We start from the raw sequence: 23,423 nt of genomic DNA, 5'->3' as shown, positions 1-23,423 counted from the left end.
GGAGATCAGAAAGGGTAATGCAGACCCTAAATACTCTCCTTGTCAGTACTCTGTTCCTGGGTTGTTCAGGAAGGTTAGGAGCTTTTATATTGTTGATAACAAAGTTATATACTTTGTAGTCTTATACAAAAGTATAAAAGCCTATCCATTTTTTATAGCAGAATAGTTAAATCACATGTAATGTAATTCACCGCATGCTAAGATGAAACTGTAACTAGCACGTAGTGCCATACATTTTTAGAATGCTGGTGCTCTGGTCTACGTAACTGCTGTTGGAAGGAGTGAGGTAAACAAGAATGACACGGGTGAATGATTAGGTATACACTTACTATAAAGAATTGTGTTTTTTTAAATAAACGCTTGACTGTAACATCAGCTTTTGCTTAAGTATACAGCGCCTTGTATATAATGTGCATCCTGTGAATAGCGTGATCAATGCTTTCAATGTCTGTCAAAGGGTGCACAAAATATTTTGAAAATGATGGTATTTACATTTCCTAACAAATAACACTGCATTCAAGGTAAGATTTACTTAACTGATTAATTTTAGTGCATTATGATCCGCTATACCAATGCACGAGAAAGTTGTTTTAAAGTGAATGTTCATACCTGAAGCAGGGCTGTGTTTGAGAATTGTGGATTTTGTTGTCTGAGAACTGGAGGTGGAGTGAAGACGATGGTTGTAAGAGTTACCTCCACTGTTTGCCACAGCTGCATTACTGCTTCTGCGTGACTTTCCATCCTGAAGATGCAAAGGCGATGACTCCAGTGCATGCATGTTTCTTGAGTTACTGCTGACGTTTACTTGTAGATAAGCCTGAGCTTTGTATTCCTGGAGCTCTCCATAGTTGGCATCGGTCACCCTACATTCGTACAGACCCTCATCATCTTTGTCTACTTTGGAAATTTGTAGCTTATGGGAAATGTCATTTCCTTGTACCTTTACTGTCTGTAAGAATCCAAAAAGAAACATGTTAAAATATTGCTACATATACTAATTCAAACAATGTATGGAGCGTGCAGTACATGTTATACAGTTTGTTGAGAAACGTACATTTTAAAATGATGCACTCAGCATAATAGTTCCTTTCCTATTCTATGAATGCATAAACACATGACAAAAATGTAACATTTGGGTGAGAAAGTATAAACTGATAAGCAAGGCAACAGTATGACAAATACAAAATCTAAAGGCTTGTAAATTTAGTATTATGGGTTTAAGAAACACAAAATACAATTAGAGTTAAAATGTGTTTAGAAAGACAAGGGGTGTCCACACTGACCTGGCACCAGCTAAATTACATCTAATAAATAGCATGTTGATGGTATATTAATAAACATATCACCACGGAATAAAGAAATATATTATTCAAATGTATCAACTATATTTATGTGCAGCCTTTATAAGAAGCATTGGGGTGTATTTATTGAGCTAAACAGGGACAGTTCTAAATCTGGATGTCATTTAAATAATTAAAGAAGACCCTTCCTTCCTATTACATATTTGTTAAAGACAGACATAGACTCGATACAAGCATATTGATTTTCATATCTTAAGCCTATAGTATTAGACTATAACACTCACACTTATTTTAGTTCCATCGTCGTCTGGATCTCTTGCTGGTACAATTTCCATCTAGAAAAAGAAGTGTATTTTAAGTCAAATACAAGAAAGACATATTTGAGGTAATGATCAGTTTACTTCGTATTGAATGTGTTATTTTCTTTTTGTTTGTATATTTTTGAAAATTATTCAGTTTTTTTGCTGTTGTTTGCTTTTGTATGTATGGCCATAATCCCTTTCCTTATTATCCAATTATTTAGATTTAATTTGCATTTACTTAGATAAGATAACCGGTTTAACTCCTATCATTTCTTAGCTGTCAAAGAAAAAATATATATCTTAAAGCTTACAAAAGTTTTTTAATCTCTGTCTTTGCTTTGGTATCAGCTAACCTCTTATGGAAGTCTGAATCAGCCAGTGCTTATCTGTCAGAAAGTCAATCAGACTTATAAGACATTCGACTGATTTGAAACACACTTAGTGTCATTTCAAACTGCGTGCATGAGTTATCCACCAACTGCTGCATGTGCAGCGTCTATTCTTATTTCAGTGTTTATTTTCATATTAAATTGGAAAAGTGTCATATATGAAAAGATTTGGACATAACCACAAAGGCTGAAATAAATGAAAAGTTTGCTTTTGCATCACCTAGAATTTAGGTTACTCAATAAACCATCAGCTTATGATCTCGAAGCTTATATAGCAAGTGAATACTGCTGTTGAAAAATATTTGGTAACACTTTAAAATAAGTGTCTGTAATTCCAGTGTAACTAACACATGCCAATTCAACGCCTGTCTTTTTTCTATTTCTTTCTATTATCTTCAAGTATTGCTCATCCTTGTTAGACAGCTTATGGGGCCTTCCAGTCCTGGGTTTGTCAATTTCAACACTTGTTTCTGCTCATTTATATATTTTGAGATAAGTATTAAATATACGTTAAGCCAGGTAATATATTTTATATATTTTGCAATATATTTGAAGGTAGAAAATATATTAAATATGTTGCAATATATTTCATTTTTAATAATTAATCAGTTAAAACCCTTAGTGGTCCATTTATTCAGCGTTTGTCAGGCGCATCGGGTCCAGTTTATTTTCACACATGCTGTTTATTTTACACATGCTATTTTTTTTTTTTTTTTTCTCAGCGGCAAACAGGTTTAAAAGGCACTGCATAGCAAATGACACTCAGTACTGCATCAACAGCCAAGCCCCATCCCTTATTCGCTGTATTCTTCACATGCCTCTTCATAGTCGTGCATACTGACAAATCCTCAATCTCAAAAAGCTCCTTTTTCTTTGAGCGCTGGATGTGGAAGCAGCTATCTTCTTTGCTTGTGTCCGTGTTATCTCTGTGGTGCAGGGGCTATGTGTATTGCTCAGATACGCCCCTTTTTTCTGCTTCATTCAGCTCCTATCGGTCTCACTCGGCCATTGAAAGGTTTTCTTGGATTTCTCCAGTGAAAAAACGACTAGAGACCTGTACTCGACGTCTTTTTTTGATGATGTCGGACAAGGTCCGACATCGGACTGGAAAGGGAAAATTGTAATGTCGGACCTGGTCCACCTTCTATTCATCTTTTTAACAAAGAAAATAAATATAATTACTACCATTAATTTATTTTTAATAAAAAAAAGTTTTTGGTAACACAAGCAAGACAGTTAATTAGCTTTAGTTTTACGTGCTTTATATTTAAAATATTTGCGGGAGGTCGTTGAAGAAGCGAACGACACTTTCTGCAGTGTATATGGCAGCATACACATCCACTTACTACTAACCAAATTGCTATTTCAACCAGAGCGCAGTATAAATGACTGGCGATGCTACATATCAAAGTGCTGTTTTATGAATGGAGATGCAAGCAGCAAGAGACTATACATGTGAGTTGGAGTTTTACTTTCTCATTGCGGTTAAGGCGTAGACGTTTATATCAGATAATAAAAACTGTTCAGAAAAAAAGTCTAAGTTTTTTTTTTTTTTCTTTTCTTAAATACCTACTGTAACATAGCCTTGTGGCTGCAGCTCGTTTTCTCCCTTTTAAAATACAGACCCAGAAACAGAATTGCAGGTTTAATCACTTAAATGCACTTTTTATTATTTACAATAACAAAATAAACCAAAACAAAACAAAAAGCTAACTCTCACCTGGAGTACTAACTAAAATCTTAACGAAAATCCTTCTCTATAAACCGGACGGCGACACCATTTACCGGTAAAACAAAAACACTTTTGCTGAACAAGGTTCACATAGTACTTTGTTCGACCACACACGGCTCTTCACAGGCTACATACCCACATGTTTCACAGAGATCACCTCGAACAAGCTTTTTGGCCTGTTTATATACCTGACTGTTAATCACAGTCAGGTGACGTTTATTATCTTGATCCAGGGAAACCTCTTTTTGGCTCATTCCCATGACATTCTGGGGGATGTAGTCCTTATTCCTTTCCTGGACTACATATTTCTCTCCTTTTCCTCCTAATCTGTCTACTATATATATATATATATATATATATATATATATATATATATATATATATATATATACACAGCTCTGGAAAAAATTAAGAGACCACTGCAAAATTATCAGTTTCTCTGGTTTTACTATTTATAGGTATGTGTTTGGGGAAAATGAACATTTTTGTTTTATTCTATAAACTACTGACAACGTTTCTCCCAAATTCCAAATAAAAATATTGTCATTTAGACCATTTATTTGCAGAAAATGACAACTGGTCAAAATAACAAAAAAGATGCAGTGTTGTCAGACATCGAATAATGCAAAGAAAATAAGTTCATAATCATTTTTAAACAACACAATACTAATGTTTTAACTTAGGAAGAGTTCAGAAATCAATATTTGGTGGAATAACCCTGATTTTCAAGCACAGCTTTCATGCGTCTTGGCATGCTCTCCACCAGTCTTTCACATTGATGATGGGTGACTTTATGCCACTCCTGGCACAAAAATTCAAGCAGCTCGGCTTTGTTTGATGGCTTGTGACCATCCATCTTCCTCTTGATCACATTCCAGAGGTATTCAATAGGGTTCAGGTCTGGAGATTGGGCTGGCCATGACAGGGTCTTGATCTGGTGGTCCTCCATCCACACCTGACCTGTGGCATTGTCCTACTGGAAAAACCAATCCTCAGAGTTGGGGAACATTGTCAGAGCAGAAGGAAGCAAGTTTTCTTCCAGGACAAATAAATGCTCTAAATTACAATATTTTTATTTGGGATTTGGGAGAAATGTTGTCAATAGTTTATAAAATAAAACAAAAATGTTCATTTTACCCAAACACATACCTATAAATAGTAAAATCAGAGAAACTGATCATTTTGCAGTGGTCTCTTAATTTTTTCCAGAGCTGTATATATTAGAGGTTGGCATGGGTAAATAATACGGAATCAGGTAGCCATGAAAAATATCTGGATCTTTTTCAGGTAATGATTAAAAAAAAACACACATTCAGTATATTAATATTTTAAATGCATGATACTTATTTAAACACTATATAGTACACATACATGTAGTTTATTCAGCTCTGTAGACTTGTGTAACCTTTTTCAGTACTGGAAACATCCATAATAAGAAGAAGAAGAAGCAAATAAGAAAAAGAAGAAGAAGAAGAAGAAGAAAAATCTCAGTTTGAATACAGTTATGTAAATTTGCATCACGCTGTGGAATTCTGCGATATCTATTGGCCATATGTCACTGCTGTTGTTGTTTTTAATGTAATGTTGTATTTGTATTGATTCAGGATGAAGCAAGGTTTCCAATAATGGAGGTTTTATTTATTTTCTCAATCAGAACACAGCGTAGTTTACATAAAACAAAAGTATTATGCAAGGAGTTACTGGTCTTTCTCTTGCTTTTCCTGTTTATCTCTTTTTTTTTTTTTTTTTTTTTACTTTATTTTTCACCGGTCTCTCTTTGGCAAACACAACAGTCCAAAACGAAAGCATTCTGTATTGGAAGCCACACGGTTATTATTATTAATGGATAATTATGAGTTATCACTGACATAAAGGACGTGGTTATGTTGTTTTCTTTCCGATTTAGTTCCTGAGAAGAATAGTCGGCACAGTTATTATTAATGAAGTGCACTTAATCGTTAACGTTATCTTTATTACACCCACCAGAGACCTGTGCTTACAAACGCATTGTCAAATTAATAATCAATATCCGGGTAGTAAAAAGAGACCCTGTTCGGGTCGGTGAATTTTAAACCCAATGGGTACCCATGCTGACTTAAAAAATTAAGAATTACATTGACTATCAATATCATACAAACCATGTATACTTGGGTTAGAATTCACAGAATCATACATAGGATTACCAGATGGCACGGGAAAGATGGGATTGGCCCAGTTTTCAGCCTTACTTTTTTTGTTCCAGTCAGAAACAGTCCTATTTAATGTCCAGTAGGGGGACTACATCAGCTGTCAAACAGCACCTGGTAGTAACCAAGCCCAACCTTGCTTAACTTCTGAGATCAGATGAGATCAGGCATACTCAAGGTGGTGTGACTGATGTGACAGCTGATGAAAAAATTCACTTTAGCACCCCCTAAACAAAAGGACTCCGCAAACAAGTTCTACAACAACCCGGGGGTGGACTAGGGCCCTGAACATGGCTCCGCAGTCAAAGAGACCCTCCCTGGCTATCTCCTGGTCTTCTGAATGGCCAATGCAAGAGAAAGGAGCAGATTCACCACGAGGTCTCTCTTCTTGGTGGAGCCATGAACAGGGTGCCCAAACGTAAACAAGGTAGGGGAGAAATTGCAGCCAGAACCGCAGCAGGCGGTTCCTCGAGAGGAGGAAGAATGGCTGCAGTCTGGCGCATAAAAAATAAATATGGAATACCAACTCGGACTGACTGCAGAAAGGGCATGCGGCGTCCGAATTGATAAAGTGACACAGGATCTCTCCTGACAGGAGTGATCCATGCAAAACTCTTCATCCTAAGTCCCCAGTTCCTCTTGGGACTAGCAGGGAGAGTTCTCCTCGATGCAGAGGATGCAGAGGATGCAGAGGGGAGGGGAGGGGAGGGGAGGGGGGGTGTCCCCCAAGCTGATCTGGCAACCAGCGACTTGGGAGTCAGCCACTCTGAGCCTTCACGATCCAGGAGATCCCAGACTCTGGTCATTTTGACCGAAATCAAAAGTCTCCGCACCACGGAGGATTCCAACGCTTATGCACCTAGAAGGGGGTTGTGCAGCAGGGGCTCCAGAAGGAATTCTTCCCCCTAAAACTGTCAAGCTGTTCTAGTTTTGCTATTGTATTAAAAAAAAAATGTTAAATTACAAAACTGTAGCAGTGTGCTCAGCAAGTTAACAGCAGAGTGATTTATTACATTGTGTTAGCACCACTCAGAAATTGTTTAATAAGTCTAGATTATGGGAGTTATTTTCAAAGGAGAACAGAGCTATATGCCATTATTTCGACTATTTTTTCTGCACCTCTGTTTTTCCCTCCAATTTGAGAATTTTCTAAAGTAGAAAACATTGCAGAAATCTATCTGCTAGTTTAGTTAATTAGTTAATCTGACTTTCTTTTTGGCAGAATATATAATGATCTAAGAATCTGTGTCTATTTTCCAAAGACAAAAGTGGTGGATAATTTAAACTTTCACCAGTTAGCTTTCCGTCTGCTTCAGTGTGGTCAATACAACTACCCGCCAGTATAAAGAGAGTGGCAACACTTCAGATCGAGTGACCCTGACTTTCAACATGGATCTATGTTAGTAGCAGCTGCTATCACTGAAGAAACACATGAAAATCCAAGGACAAGGAGGCGAGTTTATAGACCACGTAATTTTAGGCAAAGAATACATTTTCATTGATTAATTGTTGCTAATCGGGAGATGGTCGCCTGTGTAAAAATCTGCAGCTTTCTGCGCTCAGGGTAGAGTGTTAGAGGCAGAAAGACTATTTCTATATTAAGATACGAACATACTTGTTTATTTTACGTACTGGGTTTGTTTGTTTTGGCTTGAGCTGTTTTGTTTTCTGTGTTTTGTTTAAATTTGTTTAAATAAGTTTTAATTTTAGCCCATACAGTTTAGCCGTTTAGCCCGTACCTTCTGTTTGTTTTGTTTTGAACTTCTTCCTTGTCCATGACGTCACCCCACACGCCACTCTAACCATCTTTGTGACACACTGTTATGCATTATTATCTGAAATGTAGGTACTTCATCAGCAGAATACATCAGTTTCTACTCATGAGTTTAGCAAATATCGGTGTGTGAATTGTAGGTTGTTTTGTAAGGAATCCTGAGAAGGTTTCCTTAGAACCCCTTGTAACACCAACAAAGAAATAAATAAGTTCATCTCATTCTCTGTAGTAGGCACCCATTTTTTACTCCGCGAATGCGGCCGTCCAGCTGTTTTTCTCAAGTCCTGTTCAGCAAATCTGTTTGTCTCTGATTATCAACTGAAACAAGGGTTCATCAAAAACTGCCAGCAAAAAACAAAACTGCAGGCTATAGTAGCGTAAATTCTGCCTACTGATTTGGTGCAGCATGTCAAAAAGACGCGAGAAACTTTGCTGCGCTCCACAGCTGGGTGGACTTGCTTACGCTCCACAGCTGGGTGGTTAAAAGTTCTGCCAAATACATGACATTTCCTGAAACTCCTCAGGAAATAAACTACACAAAGCAAAAGTTTTATGCATTAGCTGCTATGCCTAATGTCTTGGGAGCAATTGATTGAACACATAGTGCACTGCGAGCCTCTTCACTGAATGAAGCTTCTTTTAGAAACAGGAAGCAGTTTCACTCTATGAACATGCAGGTAACATGTGACGCACGATGTCAAATAATACATGTGGTAGCAAATTTTCCAGACTCCAGTCATTACTATATTTTACAAAATAGTTTATTTTTAGGTAAGTGTATTATTAATTATAACAAGGGCTTCTGATTTTCGGTTTTAACCGATAAAACACCAATGATTAAAAAAAAAAAAAATACTAAAAAAAAAACCTTTCCCAGTGCAGTTGTATTACCATTAAGATACCGAGGATTTAAAACAGAATTGCAAATTGTGGTGCAACGTAAAATAATGCACAAAAACCCCAGAAAAATGTACCTGTGACCATAAAAATTTTGTTGTGGAAGACAGCAAAGGAAAGATGGTACAACTTAAGTGTGCAAGTACTGTCGAGTTACTACTATACATATTTCAACAGAAAAAAATGTCCAAGCATTTTGGAAAGTAAACAAAGACAATAATTTTATACAGTACATAAAAATTGAAAGTCACGAAAATAAAAATTCACATAAAACTCGAAAATAGCTAAAAATAAACACAGAAAAAATTTATTAATAAAAACTAAAAAACAGAAGCCCTATTTATAACTCTATGAACACCTCTCTCTCTCTCTCTCTCTCTCTCTCTCTCTGAGGATTGTAGGAGGAGCTTGCAGGGAAGCAGTAGTGTTTGAATGCTGGTGTGGTAGGAGTGTGTTTTTTGCTGCTATTTTTGCAATATTCTATATTGTTAATCCTTTAGTTTGCTTATATATCTTTCGTTTTTGTTTGTCTATTACTGATTATTGTTTAGCGTTGTGTGTGTGCAGAGCCCGCTATCAGATCTCACACTGGAGGGCTGGGGGCTTTCAGACACAGGGTTAGCTGCTTGCCGTTGTGTCTGTGAAGGAGTGCATGTTGGCACTGGAAGCGGTAGTCAGGTATGAGAATATCGTGTCGGCATCCTGCTTGAATAAAATATATGGAAAAAAGAAAAACCACACTATAAAAATATGAGGCAGTGGTGGGGCATCGGCAAAACGCAGATTCAAATTATTTTGCCAGCAGTACACACTCATCTCAACCGGGTCACTGAACACAGCATTGAGAGAGTTGAAGGTTAAAATTGTACAGTTAGAGAGCTGCCTAGACAGGCCACCAGAAGCAGACCCTACAAACCTTGATGGAGCAGAGCAGTGAAGGGGGCGCTGTTGCTTCATTGAGCTCAGTTATATGGACACCACCTCCAGCTTCTTTGGCTTGGAGAGGAGGAGAGTAGACAACTGGCAGATGCACTGCATCCAGGCACTTTGTGGCAGGGAACTGTACAGCGGGAAGAAATCAGCAAGGAGGCAGTACAGTTCTATACTGAATTGTATAACAAAGAGCCATGTGACCAGCAGGACATGGACCAAGTGCTCCAGGATCTGTACAGCCTGAACAAAGAAGAACAGCATCAACTAGAGGTTCAGGAGCTGACCACTGCTGTTACACAGATGTCAAACGGAAAAGCTCCAGGTATTGATGGACTGTCCGTTGAATTTAAAAAAAAATTCTGGACTGTGATTGGAGAGGACTTTCTGCAGGTGCTGGGAGAGAGTACCTCCAAGATAAAGACCTGTCCCTCAGCTGCAGGACAGTGATCACACTACTGACCAAGATAGGTCACCTGTGTTTACTCAAAAACAGGGGACCTGTTTCACTTTTATGTTCTGATTTTAAAATAATTTCAAAATGTACATATGAGCTGTAATATACATGGTTCAAACCGGGATGTTCCATTTTTGATAATTTGTTTTTAATTCAAGACTTTTTATCGATAGCCAATACGTGTGCTTTCAATGTTAGGCTGGTCTCTCTAGATCAGGAGAAAGCTTTTGACAGCGTAGACCACACATACCTATTTAAAACCCTAGAAGCCTTTGGGTTTGGCCCTGCTGAGGGGCCAGCTGGTTGGCTGGAAAGTGCCCTCCTCATCCTCCACTGTTGCAGTGAAGGTGTCTGCATATGAAGACAATGTGAACCTGTTCTTGTGCAGTGACGGAGAAATCAAGGCATTACAGCCTCCAGAGAGCATTTACGGCACTTAACTGGGTAAAGTGTGGCACATTCCTGTTGAACAGTTGGCATGAGAGCACCCGCTGTCCTGCCTGAGGCGTTGAGATAGGACAGGACAGAACAGGTATTAAAAGTGCTGGAGTGTTCTTCAGAGTGGAGCCCTATATGCAGAAGAACTGGGAGGGTTAGGGTTAGGGTTAGGGTTAGGGTTAGAGACAGCTGCAGAGGGGACTGTACACTGGGGAGGAGACTCATTGGAAGAGGCTGGCTTGTTTTTTCCTCAGCAGAGTAGGGGGGCTGGGGATACATGAGCACCTGTTTTTAATTGAGAGTACCAGACTTGCTCATGTAGGTTTCCCTTCTTTTTACTTGAATGTTTTAGATGTCTGGAGGGCAGTGGAGGTGGAGAGAGGGGTCCTGTTGGAAGACCCTCTACTTTTCAAACCGCTCTTCCGTGTGCATTTCTTTGAGTCAGTGATGCACTATGGCAGTTTTGTGAGGGCAGGAGTGGCCAAAACTGAGTCACCTGATCAATCGTGTGCTCTCCTGCTGGCTGACTCCTACACAGCAGGCTGGGCGGCTGGGCTGGCACAGAAAATAGTGAGCTGAGAAGTTCTCTCTCCCCTGAGCTCAGTGAGTCCAGCGGCACAGGGCAGAAACAAGACTTCATCTTTCCAGGCTTCTAGTGTGTGCAGCAGTAGGTGAAGGAGAGAGGGATGGGGGGAATGAGGGAATGCTGCTAACCATAAATGAATTTAAAAATGTAACTCTTCACACAGCAGGGAGTAAGAAAGTCCAACAGCTGTGTGTGAAGGCATCACATTTTAACCAGTTAAAGGAGTTGGTGGACTCTTCCATCTTCTACAAGAGCTCCTGCAGGGTCTAGACGAGGAGGTCATGAAAGCGCTATTAATCTTTGAACTCCCTTACAGAGAAACAGTTTTAATTAATTGTATAGTGGGTTAGGCAAAACTAGCTATTTTAAAATCCAGAAAGAACAATATCTCTGGGGTTCGGCTGACCGATGTAGCACAGTTCAGGGTGTTGGCAGTAAGCCGGATTAGAGAGGATGTTGAATTTTTTAAACTGAATAATAACCTGGAGGACTTCCAGGAGAGGTGGTGTGTGGGAGATGCTATATGCTCAGTAAGTGAGGAGTTTTAATTTTCTTTTGAATTTTATTGTTTTAGAGTTTTTATTAATTTGGTATGAATCTGTTTTTACAGAAGAAAAAAAAAAAAACACTGTTCAGATATTTTTATGAAGTTTTTTAAATTTTTTAATTGTGTTTGTATTAGTTTCAAATCTGTTTTCAAGGAAAACATGATGATTTTTTTAGGTTGTTAATGCAGTTGCGCTGAGGAGGTTTCAGCTGGTCCCCGGAGGCAGCAACAACTGGAAACTGGAAAAGCTGGCTCATGACACCTGCTTTATGTCTACAGACATGGCTTGAAATGAACTACAATGAGGCATATTAAAAACCATGCAGTGCAAATGAACGTACCTTCAGCATAATAAAAAGCTGTTTTAGGTGTTTAGGTAGTCAGGTGGTGCTTTATTGTATTCCCATCTGAAAGTCATGTCTTTGTAGCATGTTGTAGCTTACATAACATTGCTATTTCACATGGCATTTAACTTGCTGAGGCGCAGGAACCAAATATGTCAGAAACATACTTTAGACAGAGAGGAGTTAGCACACATTATACGCACACACTTAATAATACCAGCATTTTCTTAATTTTATTTAAGTATTTATTAATGTAAACCTATTTCATGTCGTAAGAAAATCATAACATAATTATTTAAAAAATAAAAGGCAAATAAAGTGCTCCCTCGGTATAAGGCTCTCGCTTATAAGGTGCTTTGGATATAAAGTGCCTATATTATGTCCCTTGTTTTTTTTTTGTTTTTTTTTCCATTGAACATCACGAGATTGCTTGTGTAAATACAGGCCAGTCAGTACTTACTGGTCTCGTATGTGTAGTTTCCACAGTACAAAACTGACAGTTTTTTTTTTGGGTGCTATGACAAAATGTCATACTGTAATTGTATGTTATGTACTGTTATTTCACCAAATACACCAAAATTTGTTATGGATTCAGAAGTTGCTAATTAAATGTGTACATATATCTTGGTTTGGGATTAATAGATTATTCTGAGTTTTACACATTTTTGCAGTATTTCATTTTTCTGATAACATTTTGATCTGACTGTAATATATTGTTCCAGTAAATGTGCATGTATTTGATTCTGTTTTTCATAAACTGTGATAAATGTTTCCATTGTATTGTTTATTCTGTCCCAAGTGAGAATCCAGTTTCTCAAACCAATTAGTGTAGCCGATGAAACTTTGATGGTGCAAATCTAGAAATGATGATGCTGAATACAAATTTCCAGATTGTGCTGATTGCTTGTTTCTGTATTATATGGTTTCCTGAAGTACATCTCCAATATAGTACTCCTCTTCGTCCACATCTTCAGCACACCCAAATCCACATCATGTAGATCGGAAAATACAATGCGAATTTGAAAAAGCTTCACTACTCTCATGCAATATCTCTTTACTGTCTGGTTGCTGTGTTGCAAGGCGGTGATAGAACTGGAGTGAAGGGTGTTGTTTTGCTTATCTGTAGTTATAGAATAATAAAAACAAATACATATACAAATACATACAATTTCAGTGTTTTTGTATTTGGTTTTATTTATTTATTTATTTATTTATTTATTTTAAATTACAGCACACAACTTAACCTAGGCTATACCGTATAATGGGTGGATACTTTATTTGGGCTTTATTGACTATTTTGATTGGATCGCCAAAAATACATCCACCAATCAAAGTGTTAAATACAGTGCCTGTAGAGCCCTCTGGCAGACTGCTATGCAGAACAGGTTAAAGAAGTGATGGACAAGGGAAATAATGTGTCAGATATCAAAGTGGATATGAGAATGGCAGTGATGAAGCCAGTTTGCTTGAAAACAATTAAGTCATTTCTATCAAAGGATTTAAAAAATCTGAAATTGATGATGCGATCAGAAAGGCACTGTAAACTGCCTACTACTTTAGTAGGACTGTTCTTTTTTATGTTATGCATTTTTGTGTGTTGTTGTTTTTTTAACAAGGGTTTCATTAAGTAACAGGTAAAATTGTTTTTATCAGACACGTTGTAAGTCTGTAACAAAATGATTGATTGTTATTATCGATACGTTGTAGATACAACTATTAATGCAGGCATTATGCATATATCGCAAAGTCCAGAAACACAACAGAATGTTAAAAGGTTTTGCACCCTACAAAACTGAGCCGAATTTGCCAGTGCTTGCTAGTCTATTAACCTCAAGTGACCCCTCTTTGTTTGTCGGGTCATCTCAGGAAACAGTGTCCCCCTTCCCTTTTGTCGGGTCTCCTCAATGACGGTGTCACGGGAAATAAGTTAGCTTTTGTCTTTTTGAGCCTTTCTGTGCACGCGCGTATTAGAATTTAAAGGCAAGGTTAAGCCGTCTCCATTTTCTGTCGGTAAACTTTAATTCAGAAAATTGTTTTATTTTTTTTTAAAGTTGTCAGGATCTTTATTAATGCTACATTATAGGTTTAAAATCGAAAACACATTGTTATAATATTAATAACACTTTTTATTGTATCATGTTGTATTTTATTTAATAATAGCGGTTAACTTTAAGCTAATACAAAGACGTGGGCCTGCGATTTATTTTTATGTGCATGATATTTGTGTTAAACCGTTATAACAACACTTTTTAATAATATGACAATATCTACTATTTAACATTCCCAGTTTAATCCACCATCAGAGTTGTCATTTTAAGTTTGTAATCGCCAGATATTTACATTACAGGTTTGTTCTTTGTACAAATATTACCGAAAGAGAAATAAATACGATATTCTCTATATTGGTTACGACATATCAGAAACAATTAAGCATTAAGATTTACTTTTATGTGCAATTAGATTTATCAAGTCACAAACCCCTCCCCTCTATAATGTACACTGCCCAGGCCCACCCCAAAAAAGGCACAAAATCTAAAACAATTTATTTTTTATAAAACATACAAAAAACAAAACTAGACCGCATCACAAGCATCGATCTGTAAGTACTGTACTCTAATTTATCATTCATAATACAGGTGTATATATACACGTCCATATATATGAAGTTTGCGTGTGTTTCTTCGTATGATCGTATGAAAGTATGTATAGTTGTGTGCGTTTCTCAGATGATCTATTTATATATCTCTTAAAGCACCATCTTTCAGTAAAAACGTACAAGTTTTCTGTATATATTAAAACAAGTTTACATATTCCAACGCGTAGACGTGATTAAAACATCAAAAACAGTATTCTCTGTCTCAATAAAAGTGTTTGTACCCACTTCCCCATAACATTTATTAAAAAAAAAAAAAAAAAAAACAACCAAGCATTTTACAGTGAAAATAATAACTTAAACTTGAGCCTACACAGAATAAACGCTTATATTTGCTTACGCCACAGTATGATATGACACAACATTCTTGAAAGGAAATAAAAGTAGTGATTTTAACTCTGCATAAACATAAGTTATACTAACAAAATAATGTTTTTAAAATATTTATTTTTGCTAAAAACCACACTGCACATCCAAACACAGCGAGCGCTTTACTTTAAATAAAATGTATTTATAAAAACTTAAACGTACATTTACACTTCGATAAATAAAACGACAAATGTTACATTTTTAAACAGAAAAATAATGTCTGCAATACACTTCGATTAATATGATGTCAAACGTCACATTTTTAAACAAAAAAATACAGTCTGCAATACCTGTTTTCGTTTCTTAAAAAATACAAATGGCATCTGTAAAATCTTGGATAAATCTCCACAGAACTTTGCCTTTAACTTCTAAAATTCCTGTGTGCGCAGAAACTCTAAAAAAGGCAAACGCTAACTTATTTCAGGGCTAACTTATATCCTGTGACACCGGCACCCCTCTTTATATGCGTAGGGCCTTTGAAGGACAGAGCTTCTCTTTATATGTTATAGGTTACTAACTTTATGTCTTAAAACATCACAGCAGATGGCCTTGTTCTGCCCCGTGAAGTCTGAAGTTAAACTACAAGAATGAGTCAAACAGTTAGATTCTCAAACTTATATACTCCAAACTAATATCTGAACCATTTTTACTTCATTCAACTTTATTGAGTGTTGTTTTCTTTCTGAAAAAATAGGTCTAGTGGCAATTTGGAGTAAAGAGATTTGAGCATCATATGCTTTTGTCAGGGCAATGGAAAAAAAAAAACCTGCATTGTATGCTAACTGCTAAGCTACTAATCAATTTTCAGCACAATTTAAGCCCTGCTTGTTTCAATTTTAACCATGTTTACACCACTGCAGACACTGCAATGCCCACATTAAGTCCTGTGGACCTGGCTCAATGCTCGTGACATTTCTTGGCAGCAATACGTTACTAGGAAGCTGCAGATAAATTATGCAACACTGCGCTGAGCCGTTGGCTGTGATTCAAATTATACCCAATTATTTTTTGGCAGTCATGTACTCTGCAGTTAGGTTACATGTCCATTTTAAAGTGTTATGTCCACTGTAGTGGCTTATTTTTTAAGGTCTTTTTTTTGTTGTTAAAAAAATTCATAAATCAGTTTATTAGGTAACGTGTTAGTAGTGCCTAGAGCATGAGCAGCCAATATTCTACCACATCGCGACAGATCCTGCTTCTCTATTTTTTTTTTCAGATACACATCAATACTACAAAGTGGTTATTATAGTTATATATTTACTGTAGTAACTATAGCTAAAGGCAATCAATGTCCCAAACACATTATATTATTCAGCAAAGCATATTTCACCCCATTGATCAATGCTGCTACATTTAAATTTAAAAACAAACGTCAATAAAAATATTAATTAAAAAGAAAATCTTTTCAGAAACTTGAGCGAATCTCAGCCAGCTATCGGCCTCTGGAAGACAAACGCCAGTGCTGCAAGTGTTCGCTCTGAGCTCACTGGGCGCCTAGCCAGCAGGGTTCACTGTAGCACAGCGGTTTTGACTCCCTAACCCACGTTAGCACCAGAACCAATGCAACGCTCACTTTAGAGTCCCCAGCGAAGACACAGCCACGATGCGAACCTGCACTGTATGACACCCTGTGTACCATGAGGCTGTGCTTCTGCCTCATGAGCCACTTGGGGATGCAAACTTTCCCTTTTTAAGCATGTCAATAGTTTTTATTCGTACCCAAGGAGTGATTAGGTTTGTTGCTCTATCAGCTCCTGCTAATGAAAAAAGTGGCTGTGGGAACATTACTTTCACAGTTGCTTTTGAGTGTTAAGTGCTTGGCTTTGAATATTAATGGCTTGACTGTACGTCCTATATAAAAATGCATTATTTTTTTTTTTACTTTTGCCCTTGAAATCTCAGATATTATAAAACCCTAATATAGACATAAGACAATCAAAACAATTGGCTTCCTGTAGCCACTACCTCCTTCCATCCTTTATAAACTGTATAAACCCTGTCTGTTCTCATTATGTTTTTCTAGTCTTGTAACAACCCTAAATGCTTAATTTTCTGTATATTGCTCTGTGGAATATGGATTGCTTTAATTGTAATTAGGTATTATTTGTAACATCTGAACCTGCTGTAAACAACTACATGTCATATTGTAGAACAGGATCTAACAAACACTCCATTTTGCATTAATCAAATTTGGACTACAACAATACATAGTTGTGGATGTTCCTAATTAAGTGTTGTTAGGAGCATGACAACAGAAGGGAGTTTCATAATCTTTTAACTGCCCAGATATAAAAAGTGTACAGAAGGATATACTGGTGTATTTGCATTTCGGTGCTTGTACCAATGTTCTCGTTTTTCAGTTACCCTCAATACACTTTAATACATTGTAGCTTATTACCCGTTTGGCTCAGAAAAGACAAATCTATTCACCTGAGCCTGTCTCTGTGACTGAGCAGCTCCCTCTAACTGACAGCTACCATAAATACAGGTAGTTTTCTTTATATTTAAAAACATCAAAGCCTTTAGACAGGAAATAGAGCTGTAGTTAACATTGCACCAGCATAGATGCCTGTCACAATACATCTGATAATTTTTCAAGGTTTTTCCAATTGCCCATTTTTCTGCAAGTCTGGAGATGACTGACTGATCAGAAAACCAGGAAGTGCATGCCTAGCATTCCCAGGCTAATGAATCAGACAATCAACCTCCCCAGAAGGACACCTTAATTGCCATGTTGCTGTGCAAAGGGTGGCCATCCTGGCTCCAGGCTGTACGTTTGAGACAAGATGGCTGCCAGCCACAGAAACATCTGATTTACTGCCCCATCACATTAGCCTAGGAATGAAATAAACAAAACCTACATAATACCTTGTTATCGCTTTGAACCTTCTGGAGTTGGCAGGTTGTCTGCCTAGAACAGGGGTCTCCAACCCTGGTCCTGGAGAGCCCCTATCCAGCAGGTTTTATAGGTGTACACCATCAATGGCTAAACACCTGGAACAGTTAATCTTGACTAATTAAGCCAATAATTGGTTCAATTAAGTAACTGAAATGAAAACCTGAAGCCCCAGTAGCTCTCCAGAACCAGGGTTGGAGACCCCAGACCTAGATTATCCATACACAAGGCCAAAGTCAATGCTCTTAACAAGTGTGTATGCCCCTTCACTTCAATGTGTGCATTGTTTGCCAGTGAAACAGATTACACCACACTCCAATAGGAGATGGTGCTCATGATGAAACAAAACGTTGTGAAACCGAAGCAGTCAGTTGATATAAAGGAAAGTGATGTATATGTTTGAATTTAGACTGCCATTAAAACAAACACTATTTCCCCCTAATACAAAATTGCCAACACATGAAAGACACAGAGCTGACTACACAGACTGCACTGGCAAACACAGACTGAATCGAGGAGAATCAAGGAGAACCCAATCTGAATCAAGGTATCATTCAGATTCTTTCACATGCTATGCCCAGGTCAATCTAAAGCACAATGCCAGTGTGCCCACGTTATATCAAGGACGGCATGTTTAATATGTTTATTTTATTATGTTGTACTGGCTACAGAAAGTTAAAATAAGTTATTCAGGTACAAAAAATAGACATCTATTTGATTTGTGTTAAAAGAGGGGGCTTGTCTCCCTCACATAAAACAACAGGAAACGCAAGCTTTCAACAAAAATACTTTTCTTTCCTTTGCAATAAATGATAGATGCCAAACTCCCAGGATACGGGCAGCCCACAAACACAATCAGGACAAATGAGGAAACCTGCTCTACTAACTTTTTACTTCTTACAAAATAGTAGATGCTTGAAGCGCTGTAATCATGGCTGTGCTGTAAAATACATGGGGAGGCTCCCTGTCATATGACCTATTTTGAAACAGCACTCCTGAAAACAGCTGACTGTTTTGGGTATTCCATAGCATGATCAGGGACACTAGCTCTCTTTTTTGGTGAAGACTTATAAACTACACATAAGTGGCAGGGGCTGAAATTTCAAAACATCATTATTTATATTAATACACTTCATATACAATCTAGGATTCTGATCTGGCTTCAATTACATTTTCTTTTTTTTTACTGTTCTGTTATTGTATTATTATATATATATATATATATATATATATATATATATATATATATATATATATATATATATATATATATAGGCAGTCTATGTAATATATAATACAACATATGGGCAGCTGGCTCTTTGAGCGATATATTATCTTGGCGAGAGCCGAGTTCAAATCAGCATGAAGTTCAACATCTACTCTCATGTAATGGAAATCATTTTTTTTATATATATAACATACATGAATGAAGGGTATTTTTGCATCCTGAGCCATTTGAAAAAAAAGGCTTATAGTGGGTTGGGGGATATCTGCGTCCTGATTGGCTGATAGGTATTTCAAGCCATTTAATTAGTACAACTAGCGGGTAAAAACAAGTCCCAGAAATTAAGACTTTTTACAAACAAATATTGCGCCGAGCGTTTAAGAACGTTTAAAAAACGGATTCTGAATTGGCCATTTTTTCACCCAATAAAACAAAATAATAATAATACAATGTCAGACTTCCTCCATGTAAATTTTTACTTGTTTGGTGACTCCGATGTCCACACATTCTAGGAGGATTTAGACCGCACCAGTTCGGTAAGGTCAGGAAACAAATGAAACCATGAGTACTACAAAACACCTCTCTCTCAGTACTGCTGAAATTAATACAGTTGAAGACAATAAAGAAGAGCGGAATACTAAAAAAGTAACCGCTTGGGCTGTGTCAGTTTTTAATGATTGGTCATCACAAACAAAAAATATCATGGACTGGAAAACTGCATCTAAGACTGAAATAAACATCGTTTTAAGCGGTGAGAACATCAGCTGGCACACAGTATTCAGTTAGCAGCTACACAAGCTTGGGAGCTGACCTGAGTCGTTTTTTAAATTCTCCCACAGTGGGACGATCTATAAAACTAATTTCAGATACCCACTTTAAAAGAACACACAGCGTCTTCATTTCTGTCCTGAAACCCTACAGAGGACAACAAAAAGACAAGTCAAAACATCACCCTGCTGTATCCCAAACAGACTTAAACAAACTTAAGTCATCGGTACTCAGGACGCAGATATCTCCCAACCCATTTTATAAGGTCGTTTAAGAAGCTATTGGGCACCAGCTGAGAAAGACAGGAAATTGTGGAGTTACATCCTCTCTGGGTTACTGCCGTCAACTCGTAAACAAAAGGCAGAAACAAACTCCCCTACTCACCAAACAGTGGCACCTACTGCACAATCTGTCCAACTACAGAACCAGCCATTTAATTTAGAAAACTGCATTCCCTGGTACAGTCAACTCATGAGACAAATACTGAAAATATTCTGATAATTTATTTCATTTATTTGAATTTATTTTTCAATTAATTTATTATTAAAAAAATAATTCGTTTATCTATTAAATTGGAATTATTACATTTATTGGAACTATTTTTCTAGCGTATTAATATATTTAGGAAAAAATAAACCTATATTCATTTTAAACACTACAATTCCAGGGGCTAAAGGCATTCGGCCTACAGCCTCATACCTTACTACGCTCCTGGGATGCCGGTTATTCAAGCTCAACCAACACCCTGTCGTGTCTTATAGCTTACACAATAGCGTAGTAGTGACGTCAAAATGGCATATTCCCGAATATTCTTCACCTTTCACCCATAATTGACTCCTGGGCACCCCAAGACTACTTTCAAACACAAAGTGCCTCATGTTCAATCAATCGACAACACCCAGAATAGTAATGAAATGTTCATTTATGAACCACGAATTGAGAATACCTTGAAAAAAGTTACATTTGATGTAGTGCTCGTTCATTCGTATCTCAAACTGGAGAGGAAAGCGAAATGAAAGCCATTCCAGTCAATTGTGTAAAAAAAAAAAAAAAACGCGATGGCAGAGTATGAACCTGGAACAATTTGTGTTTTTTTTAGGCAGTGTAGACAGATACCTGACGCAAAATGATTACCCACATTATACCCAAACACTGTATGTGTATGTTATGTGTAAAGACTTTAACCCTATAGAAAGAAACAACACCTCAAATAGGGCACATCTATTGCACTGTGACACAATTTTTAAAGACAGTTGAAGTGTGTATTGATTCGATGTTACGAAGTATAAGATTAGGATACATTAAAATAATAACATTGCTGTCCATACAGTATATGTTTTGTAATATTAAAAAGGAAATAATCGACTGGTATGTACCAATATTTACATTCACTAACCATAATTAGAACCCAATTAGAAAGATGTGGTAAACGATAGCAGTATGGGTTATTAATTTACTACATGCGTTTTTTCTACGGTACCTGAGTCTCAGCAACCTCTTCACCGTTGATTTGTTCCTCTGGAGTTCTTATAAACCACCACTGAATCTCCAGATAGACTGGTGACAATCCACTTTGGAAAGCACACGACATCTCTATGTTTTGACCTTCTTTTGCTGTTACATTTGTTGGTAGTTCGGTGAACTTTGCTGCAGATATTAAAACAAAACATATTGACTTAATATCCATTTACCCGTTTAATAGCATAGATCTGAATACATTTAGCAAAACATCTAAATAACGTCTAATTTTGTACAGGTTCGCCTCTGTGATTCTTGAACAAGTCTGTGGTCATAGCTTTCAGTTACTGGTCACTTGTGCTGTGATCACTTAAAGTAGTCTGCGACACAGGTTACGATTCATTGCGTCCTATATACTAAAGTTGATGAATTGTGTGTTTTCGTATCTGCTTCCTAATACTATCTGCTCTGTGGTGAGCTGTATGTTGTAGTATATTTGATGACTGCAGAGTTGAAAAGTCAGTATTTTACCAAAGAAATACGTTTTTTTTTTTAAATGTAATTTGTGTTATAAATCGATCTCTCCTAGTCAGCCCTAAACTGCACGTTTTTGCAAGCCCAGATAATAAGATTGCAAACGCTGAAACAAGTATTGCGGTCAAGTCATAAGTAATCGAGTTGAATGTTGAATTCATGTAAATGTTAGTTACGCAGACTTCCTGCAAATGTAGAAATAGCTTTACAATTTAATGAGAAGACTGCAGATAAAGAACATCACCACATACTAAAGGAGTATGTGCTAGTTTTCAGCGTGATATTTTTTTTAGTGTTAAGTTTACATTTATAAGAAAACTGCAATTTATTTACACCTCCACTGTCCAGCGTCCTGAAAAATAACTGCAGCCCTCAAAAGTCAAAGCACAAAGCAACCCACTCTCGGCTGATCTGCTTTGAATGCGAGTCGCGCTTACTGTTTCTTGAAAGAATTTAACCTTTTGTAACCAAAAGAACAAAAGAAAATAAATACGTAGGAAATGTAGACGATAGTGATTCAGACTAACTCAAAACACACTTTATGAAACAATAATATCCTTCAGTTTACATTCAACAGTTATTGTGGTTTTTTTTTTTTTTTTTTTTTTTTTTTTTTTTTTTTTTTTTTGGTTTTTTTGTCAATCTACTAGCGGTTTTGTGTTGTGGCAACCCTTTTATATTACTAAAATATGTGGTTCTACAACCTGCAGTTAATGCAATGCATTTTTAATTGAGACAGTAATTGTATTACTGGTATATGTTTTCTTTCGGTTATTTTCCAATGCACTTATTGAATGATTTAGCGTTAGCTATTATTATACAGTAGTTTATTTTAATTAGTAACACAAATAAATACATAAGCAATAATTGTGCTATTTTCAAATGCTATGCTGACATGTCTTTACAGCTTTGTGCTATTTTCAACTTTCCTTAGAAAAAACTGATTCATATGTATTAAAGACTGCCTACCTTGAGAGGAAAACCCCAACTGAATGTAGAAACTGAAAAAGAAAACAAATCCAATACAGTCGTGAAAGGTCCACATCATTCCAAACGGGAAAATGTCACATCGGGTATTAAAATCGGTTTTCCAAAACAGCTAAGCAAATTATACTGTTGCAGTAAGGCTGATTACTGATACCGAATGCCAAATATGTGACATGCTGCTACAGAAGTTTTTAAAGCATATGGGTTCAATAAGCAGGACTTGCAACTGTTGCCTGCCTTAGGTGTTGTGAAGTATATCTCGTAATAGTAAGCTAGGCTCTCTTCCTTGCTCTCGGTACGTGGCTGTTGATGAAACGTCAGTCTGTGGCTCCCTATTGCGTGCTCACTGCCCACTCCGAGCGCTGAAAAGCTTCACATTGGAGAGAGCAGCCCACAGAAAACCAACATATACTACATATCATGCAGACCTGTCAACTCTCCCTTATTTGGGCACTTCTCTCGGACATATTTTCTCACGTATTTTGCTCATAGCTCTATTGTTAAACCCCATTTATGTAAGCAAACCTTTAATTTGTGCAAAAGTCATGTACGGTCTGTGGTTACAATCCCAATATGTATGAGGAGGGTTTAGGACCCAGGGGAGCTCTGTGGCAGGCATGCATTCAGTGCGCGAGGCAAGCTCACATACT

The 23,423-nt window shown here is 37.1% G+C and overlaps 1 protein-coding gene across 2 annotated transcripts in view; it reads right to left on the bottom strand.

The window, feature by feature from the left end:
• The window catches only part of LOC121313082 (V-set and transmembrane domain-containing protein 2A-like), a 29,340-nt gene extending 6,223 nt beyond the window's left edge, over nucleotides 1–23,117 (bottom strand). For both annotated transcript variants that reach the window (XM_041245229.1, XM_041245228.1), the window contains exons 1-4: nucleotides 22,756–23,117; nucleotides 21,275–21,441; nucleotides 1,586–1,636; nucleotides 610–949 (exon numbers count right to left, since the gene is read on the bottom strand). In XM_041245229.1, coding sequence (XP_041101163.1) covers nucleotides 610–949; nucleotides 1,586–1,636; nucleotides 21,275–21,441; nucleotides 22,756–22,834 — 637 coding nt within the window. In that variant the 5' untranslated portion in view covers nucleotides 22,835–23,117. The remainder of the gene's footprint in view (nucleotides 1–609; nucleotides 950–1,585; nucleotides 1,637–21,274; nucleotides 21,442–22,755) is intronic.
• Nucleotides 23,118–23,423: the final 306 nt, after the last annotated feature.

This window comes from Polyodon spathula, chromosome 3 (assembly GCF_017654505.1).
Source record: "Polyodon spathula isolate WHYD16114869_AA chromosome 3, ASM1765450v1, whole genome shotgun sequence".
Lineage (NCBI taxonomy): Eukaryota > Metazoa > Chordata > Actinopteri > Acipenseriformes > Polyodontidae > Polyodon > Polyodon spathula.
Note: the sequence above shows the minus strand (reverse complement) of the source record. Positions and strands in the feature narration are given on the sequence as shown.